At 43.2% G+C, this 7,776-nt stretch overlaps 1 protein-coding gene across 1 annotated transcript; it reads right to left on the bottom strand.

Annotated features, from left to right (window-relative positions):
• Positions 1-2,911: 2,911 nt before the first annotated feature.
• On the bottom strand, positions 2,912-6,419 carry LOC119278377. The gene is made up of 2 exons (XM_037559731.1): positions 5,077-6,419; positions 2,912-3,456 (listed from the first exon to the last, which is right to left on the bottom strand). The coding sequence occupies exons 1-2, from the start codon at positions 6,324-6,326 to the stop codon at positions 3,444-3,446; spliced, it is 1,263 nt and encodes a 420-aa protein (XP_037415628.1). The 5' UTR covers positions 6,327-6,419; the 3' UTR covers positions 2,912-3,443.
• Between the last annotated feature and the right edge of the window lie 1,357 nt (positions 6,420-7,776).

Below are 7,776 nucleotides of genomic sequence, written 5' to 3'. Positions count from 1 at the left end.
TGTCAATGGCTTTGGATCGTCGATGAGCTTACAAAATGCATCTTAAACGGTGTCAATGGCTTTGGATCGTCGATGAGCTTACAAAATGCACAATCAAAAAGAGGAAATACTAACCTGATGATGCAAAGGGGAAAGAACGAAAGAAGCCTTTAAAGAGACAAATAAGAGATAATAGCCTAGCACATAAGAATTGGATTCACCTTTTTTTTCCTTTATGAAGGCTCCAAGGTGCGGTGAAGAATTTCTTACTCAGTAAACACCATCTAACATAAAGAATTCATAAAAAATAATGACTGAGTAATTGGCTAATTGGTTAGTTTGAGGCTAACATTATGTAACTCCATGGTTGTATTCTGGTCAAAAAAAGTTCCAACTTCTAGGGAGTAATAAAACAAAAAACAAAAAAAAACATCATTTTTTTGGATACTTTTGTGGCTACTTTTTATTTCCATCTTTTCCTATATTTTTTGCGCATTTGCTTCCATTCTTAAAATGTTACCGAAGCTTAAAACTCACTCATTTTATCAAATAACGCAAGGTAACATTTCTATTTGGAGCACTCCTTGGTGCAATAATTGGAGTTCCATTCATGAGCATCTCATTCCTCAACATGTTGGTTTTGTGTACCCGGCCTTGGTTAAGGATCTTTGGCTTCCAGGTCAAGGGATTTGGAATCAAACTCTCATCTTCTCGCTTTTTCAACAACCTTTGGTTTCCATTATTGTTCATATTGATATTGTTGATGATGAAATTCCAGATTTGTTGTGTTGGGATCTTACTCCAAATGGTAGTTGTTCCTCCAAATATACTTATAAATTGTGACGGATCCAGAACATGCAGAGCTGTTGGCTTGTCGGCGTGGTGTCCAGCTGGCGATTGAGGTGGGCGCTCAGAGGATTGTCCTGGAGACAGACAATCTGGGAGTCAAACAAATGTTATCTTCGACGGAGCTAGCTAGATCCCGGTACGGCCCCCTCATAGAAGAGATTAAGGAGCTTCTTAACTCTCATGATGATTTTCATGTGCATTGGGCTAGGCGTTCCGCGAATCGCGCGGCACATAATCTAGCTAGGGATGTCTGCCTTAATAAGTTGTGCAAGACCTGGTTTTCGTTTCCTCCTCCTTGTATTCTTGACATTGTTGTGGCTGAGGCCACTTAGTTAATAAATTGGCAGCGACGTTCCCCTCAAAAAAATTGTGTTTACAAGATATTCATGCTAATCCTAGACATGCCCCTACTGTTGTTTCTTTGGATTTGAAAAATATGCTTACAATATTTTGAAAACAAAAGAATATGCTTCCTAGGGTGCAAACTTTTGCATGGAGACTTGAAAAGCTTTGCCTACGGGTATGCGAGCTGCTCGTTTCTCGATTCATATTTCTCAAATGTGTTGTCGATGTGGTCAACCGAAGGATGAATTTCATCTATTTTTCCTTTGTCATTTTTGCTCGTGCGGCCTGGTTTTCTTCTCCCTGGTTTGTCAAAGCTGATGTTTTAACCCAAGGCCATACTACAACGCATTCAGTGCTTATTGCTTTCATTCAAATGAATCACCCACACGACTCCATCCCGAATATCCTAAATTTTCTGTGGTGTCTTTAGAAAGCAAGAAATGATTTTTATTTTGATAGAAACAAAGCTCTTCCTTATCAAGTTAGCATTGCTGCTGGTGCTTTGAATTTGGAGCCTCATGATGTTCTTTCTGGTCTTTGTACCAAGAATCAATAGGTTCAACACATTCCTGCTAGCAATCAGCTCCCCTTGCCAGGTAATTCTATCAGGTCTGATCTTTTAGTTGTTGGGCCAAAAATTTACTCTGATGCAACTTTCAGGACAAAAAAAGTTTCTGGCCTTCCTCCAGGTGATGTGGTTACAGGTGTTGGCATCTATATTTCTCTTCCCTCGGAGCAGGGAGAAATTAATATTCAAATTCAGGCCTCCGCTTCCTCTACATCCACTCCTTTGCAGGCTGAATCTATTGCTCTTGCTTCTGCTGCTAATATAGCCTCTCAGCTCAATATTACTAAATGTGCTACTTTGGCCAACACCTTAGATCCCTCTATTCCTTGGAATATTAGAAATGATCTTGCCATTTTTTTCAAACATTCTGCAGCTCTTAATCCTAAAGTGTTTCATATTGCTAGAGAAGTTAATGGAGTTGCCCATAACCTTGCTCACCAGGTTTTCACAGCGAATAGAGATACTCGGATTTGTTGCTTTGCTCGTAATCACTCTTCTAATTCCTGCAATGTTGCATCCCTTCTTTCTAATTTCCAAATTCCTGCTATTAAGATTCACACAGTGCACTGTTACTAGCTCTTTGCTTCTTGGTTGTCTATTTCTTCTCTGTTCAAGATACTCTGCTTCATTTGTTCTTGTACTATTTCAGTTGCAAGGATGGACTTCTTCAGGTGCAAGGAGACTTGTTGGTGAATCTGCAGGCTAAGCCAATGATTTTGGAGCTCGGCTGGACTACTATCTCTATGTTCGAAGTTCTCTTTCTTCTTCAGAACTTGATGCAAGCTATTGGAGCCCAATTTCTCTCTGAAGTTGTTGGTCCAGTTGCTCTTGGTGCTGTTTCCATGGTGTATCCATGCTCTTTGAGTAGCAGAAGGGCAGTTCATGTCATCTTCTTCCTTAGGCTGCCTTCTTATGTTTAGTCATGTGGTTCATCAGAAGGGATTCTGCTCCCTTCCTGTCTTCTCCGACTTCTATTCAGCTCTTCTTTCTCAGATTCTGCAGTCTAATTCTCTCTTTCTTGCAAGAAGTTTCTGTAATCATGATGTACACTGAATTTGAGCTGAATATATTGGCACCTGTTGGTGCCTTTCTCTGTTCAAAAAAAGAAAAAGATAAGAGCGTTTTAGTGTCAAAAACGCTCTTATATTATGGGACGGAGGGAGTAGTTCATAACGATATATAATCTGTAATACTATGGACTGTAAGATCCCCCACCAACATGTTTGTCTTCCAGTAATACAACAGAGTTAGCTACACATCGATAACAGAAACCAATTCTGCAATGGTGTAAAATAAGACACTTAACCAGATGCTCAGCTGCTCAACATACAAAAGAAGACTGCCACTTGCCCGAAAGATTTTTATAGCAGTAGAACTACACAATTTCTGCAGATGCCAGAAGTTGCAAGCAGCAGAGCTACACAAGGCTGGAACACAAGTACTACTGTAATCAGCTGCTCAACATACAAAAGAAGACACCTCCCCGAATGCCACGAGGAGCACCAACAACACAAACAGACCAGGCGATGCAGGAAATGAACACAGTAGGAACTGCTACGGAGGAAATGTAGCACTGTGCTCTTCGTTGACGGCCATAAAATGAACACAGTTAGAACCGCTACGGAGTAAATGCAACCCTGCGCTCTTGGTTGATGGCGAACTTGTCATAGGCCATCCAAAAGCTTCCTCATAACCTTGTTCTTCACGTGGCATTCCTGTTTCAGAGAAAACAGAGCAAGGATCCAGATGGAGGTAATTAAGCACCAGGATACATTTGGTTTGCCACTTTAAGCATCACAATATCCCATGGACTAACAAGACAAGTGGTACCTCAATGACAGTTAATGTTAAGTGTGTTCAGAAATTGAAGGCGATAAATTTGGTAAAGCGATATAGTTTTTTACTTTTTATTTCCAAAAGCTACAGCAATAGAGGTTAAATGCTTTTAATATCCCAGCCTGACATATTTCCATTTTATAGTTTGTGTTCCAACAAACCAAAACTCTGATTATAGAAGGAGGAATGCCACATAAACATAAAGTAGCCAATGTTATCTTGGACCAGCAATGTCATATAAAAGGAAATTCCACTGTATATCTGAATCAATCATAAACAAGATGAAGAGTACGTGTGTCAAATCTACCACTTGTATTCGAGTAAAAGAATGTATAGTCCACTAGGCAACATTGCAAAAGAAAAAAGTATTATCAAGCTCGTACATAGCTTGAGGTTCAAAGTTGTGAAATAGGGTGTAAAAAATTACACCGCGATTATATTTAAGAAATAGGAAGCTAGCATATCAGGCTTGATGGGCTTATGACTATTTCTGGGCAAGAAAACATAGTGGTCAACATGATAACAGATTACCAAGGCTAGGAATCTTTCAGCTTTTAATCCTCTTATACATGATGTTTCATACTTTTGTAGGTCCAATTTGCAACTTTGCACGGATAGTTCAGAAAACTATGATACAACAGAATGAGCGATCCATGAGAAAACAACAAACAAGTCACATTTTAGCACCACTACAAATTGATTATGAGACTATAAAGCAAAGACCAAGTTGGAAGCATGATGTTTGATGCCAACACAAGGTTTAACAAAAGCAAGTATTCCATGGAGTGGTTTGTCGTAGTCTGATACTTTAGTATATGTCCAGCAAACAATAACAACAGTCTGATACTTTAGTATATAGAGCCACTAAAACCAACTAAGGATGACAATATATTGGCGATAGTTGGATTTGGATATATATAGTCATCCGAGTGGTAGTAGTAATAGGGAAATAAAATGCAACTGAGCTTGTACCCAAGCAGATTCCTTTCCTTAGGGATCCACCATGGTATAATATTTAAAGGAAATATTTAGTAATCATTTAGCGACTTAAAAAGGAAATAAAATATGCATCCAGCCATAAGATCTACTTCTCTCGTTTATCTTACCTATCCACAATATCCTTCACAACCAGCCCATTACGCACTGACGTCCACACGCAACAGTCCCCTACTATGACCAATTAACCACAAGTAGACACCTTGTAATGCTCCTCAGTACACAGGTGATTTCAGATCATCTTACAGCAAGCTTTCACTAGTGTCGCCTCTAGTATTGTTAGATGGCCAAGAAATTAATAAGGAAGTGATTTTAAACCATCTAACAACAAGCATTCTCTAATGTTGCGTGACTAGTATTGTTAAAAAGGCCTAAGGAATCAATCACACATGTAACACCACCCCACAACTATAGTACCAAACAGTGAGATGCATGACGCGAATTGCAAAATTGCGTAAACTCTACAAGGACACTATAAATCACGAAAAGGGCAAAAGGCAAACCTTGCAGGACTATCCATGAGCGCAGGGAAACTGGGAAGCCAGCTCATCATAAGAGGATAGATATCACCCAACTGTTGCTCCTCTGTTGTCATCTCATACACTTTACGCAGCGTCCTGCGTTTGACATCCAAGTAGAGTGCACATCGACCCATCTCCAAGAACACAAACTCATTATAGTCCCCCACATGGTTAATCAGGATCTCATCAGTAGGCTCATCGTCAAACAAATTATCAGATATTTCACACAAGCAAATGGTGTCCACCAGCAACCAGTTGTCCCCATTGTGGAGCCAGATGCTAAGTTGAAGGTCCTTGATATGGATGAGATATACACCAGAAGAATCATCAGCCCGTGACAACATGGTGGTGCCTATCGGACTAAAACCCACCCCTTGTGGGAGCTGAATTGTCGATAAGCTTGAGGACACCAAATCCAGGACAACAATTTCATTGTCGGTCGGCAAATAGATTCTGTTGTCAACGAGCACGCCTTTGGGGCTTTTGCGTGGATACAGGAGGAGGTCGGAGGCCAAGGTGAGATGCAGGCGCCAGGCATCATCACCATTTTGCAGCATATACACATGCACTTGAGAATCTTCATGATACCTGGTACACTCCACCGTGACAAAAAAGTAGGACAATCCATCCCCTTCTTCTCTGAAGAAGAGTTGTCTAATAAGCCTGCAGATTCCATCCTGGACTTTGAGGTGTAGTGCTGGGATGATGGCCGCACCTTTCTCGGAGCCGGAGCATAGCGGGCTGTGCACTTCAAATATGATTTCAGATCGACCGTGCGCGTAATTCTGCCCCTGCGAGCTGGTGAGGATGCTGCCGTTCCAGCAGCCCACCACGTCGGTCCGCCCGTCCGAGTGGGTGTCGGGGCTGAAGCCTGCGGAGCGGCGTGCGGTGTCCAGGCTGAAGCTTGCGCGGCGGACGACGGCGGCGAGATCCGGGGGCAGAGGCAGCGCCGGGAAGAAGCGCGCGCCGCCCGGACGCTCCCTGTTCGCGAGGTAGAAGCCGAGGAGCCTGGGCGGGTGGAGCTCGCGGAAACGGCGGAGGAGCGCGCGGTCGGAGGCGTGGCTGAGCCAGCGCGTGCAGACGCCGGCGGCGCGGACGAGGCTGGTGGGGAAGCCGACGCGGACGATGATCTCTCGGAGGAGGTTGTCCTCGTCGAGCACCTTGGACACGCACGCCGGCGCCTCGCCCTCCATTACTCCGCCGCTTCTCACGTTCTGCGTGGAGGTTTCCATGGATTCAGGGTCTGGATAGAATGGGGGGATAGAGGCTGGTCGATGGAGAGTGAAGACTGAAGAGCCGACGATGCCTTTTTTTTCTGAGGGGGGTCGACGCCTCCCCTTTGTGGCCACGACCTGAGAATCAAGGCCTGTTCATTTTCACCTAAAAAATATATATCTCCTGTTCATTTACGCGGTTACGCCCCCCTCTATTATTTGCAGTGTTTTAGATTTAGGCGACGCTATCGTCCGCCGGCCGATTTTCTAATTTTATCCGTCGCCCAAATGGTCGTTGGATGCCCGATGTGGTAGCCGCCGGATCTACTGCCCGTGCCCTGCATGTACTAGTTATTTTCCACAACAACCACTCTGTTGCAGAAATAATAGCACTCTTGCCTCTCAGCCCCTGACAGATGCACCCCGCGCGGTTTCGCAACAAGAACAATTCCTGTAACAATGCTCTTGTCGCAAGATCTGGCCTTCTCTGATTTCCTACAACAAGACCTTTGTTGTGAAACCTTATCTTCTATAATTTTCTGCAACAGGATTCATGTTGCAAAACCTCTTCTTCTTTAGTTTTCTGCAACAAGACCTTTAGAAAAATTGCAACAACATCTCCCGCCGCGTCTAATTTTCTGCAACAACATTTTTCACGCGTCTAATTTTCTGCAACATCTTCCACATGTCTAATTTTTGCAGCAAGATCCTTCAAAAATTACAACAACATCTTCCGTTGCGTCCAATTTTCTGCAACAAGACCCTTGTTGCAAAAATTAAAACAACACCTCGGCCACATCTAATTTTCTACAACATGACCCATGTTGACCACCTCTCGTCCCGTCCGATGTCAGCTGTTGCAAAACCTCTTTTCTAATTTTCCGCAACCAGGCCCTTGTTGCAAAAATTGCAAACACACCTCCCGCCGTATCTAAATTTCTGTAACAAGATCCTTGTTGCAAAAATTGCAACAAGAAAATTTGCAATAATATCTCCCGTCGCGTCGCGCATTGGTACGGTCGTCGTTCACTGCCGTTGTTGCAGAAACTTGTTCCAAAGGTAGTACATGGACATGGCAGTGAACACAACACCGTATCTATTTTTTTACGTACAAAAAAGGTACTAGTAGCCAGTACTAGACTACTAGTACATGGCATGGCAGTGTGTCTCCATTCTAAGAAATTATAAACAAGTCAGTAGCATACGACAGTGGGTGTATGTGTAGCTCGAGGAAGAAAGAGCAGATAAAACGAGCAACGTGTTGGCTGGTTTCGCGGTGGCGGGTGCGCTCAGGAAAAAAGGGACGTTGCAGTGGGCTCCCGCCTGGACACGTGGTTGGCAAGGGAGGCGGCTGATGCATGCGCGTTATCAGCCGGCAGAAAGCCAGCGTTTTCCTTTAGATTTTTCTTTACGAGAAAACTTTCGATCTATTCATTTTCAATCACGACAGTATAATGGACATCAAAAA

This window comes from Triticum dicoccoides, chromosome 3B (assembly GCF_002162155.2).
Source record: "Triticum dicoccoides isolate Atlit2015 ecotype Zavitan chromosome 3B, WEW_v2.0, whole genome shotgun sequence".
Classification (NCBI taxonomy): domain Eukaryota; kingdom Viridiplantae; phylum Streptophyta; class Magnoliopsida; order Poales; family Poaceae; genus Triticum; species Triticum dicoccoides.
Note: the sequence above shows the minus strand (reverse complement) of the source record. Positions and strands in the feature narration are given on the sequence as shown.

Excerpts from the sequence above, each read along its gene's own strand:
- LOC119278377 (XM_037559731.1), bottom strand. The coding sequence starts at position 6,326 with ATGGAAACCTCCACGCAGAACGTGAGAAGCGGCGGAGTAATGGAGGGC.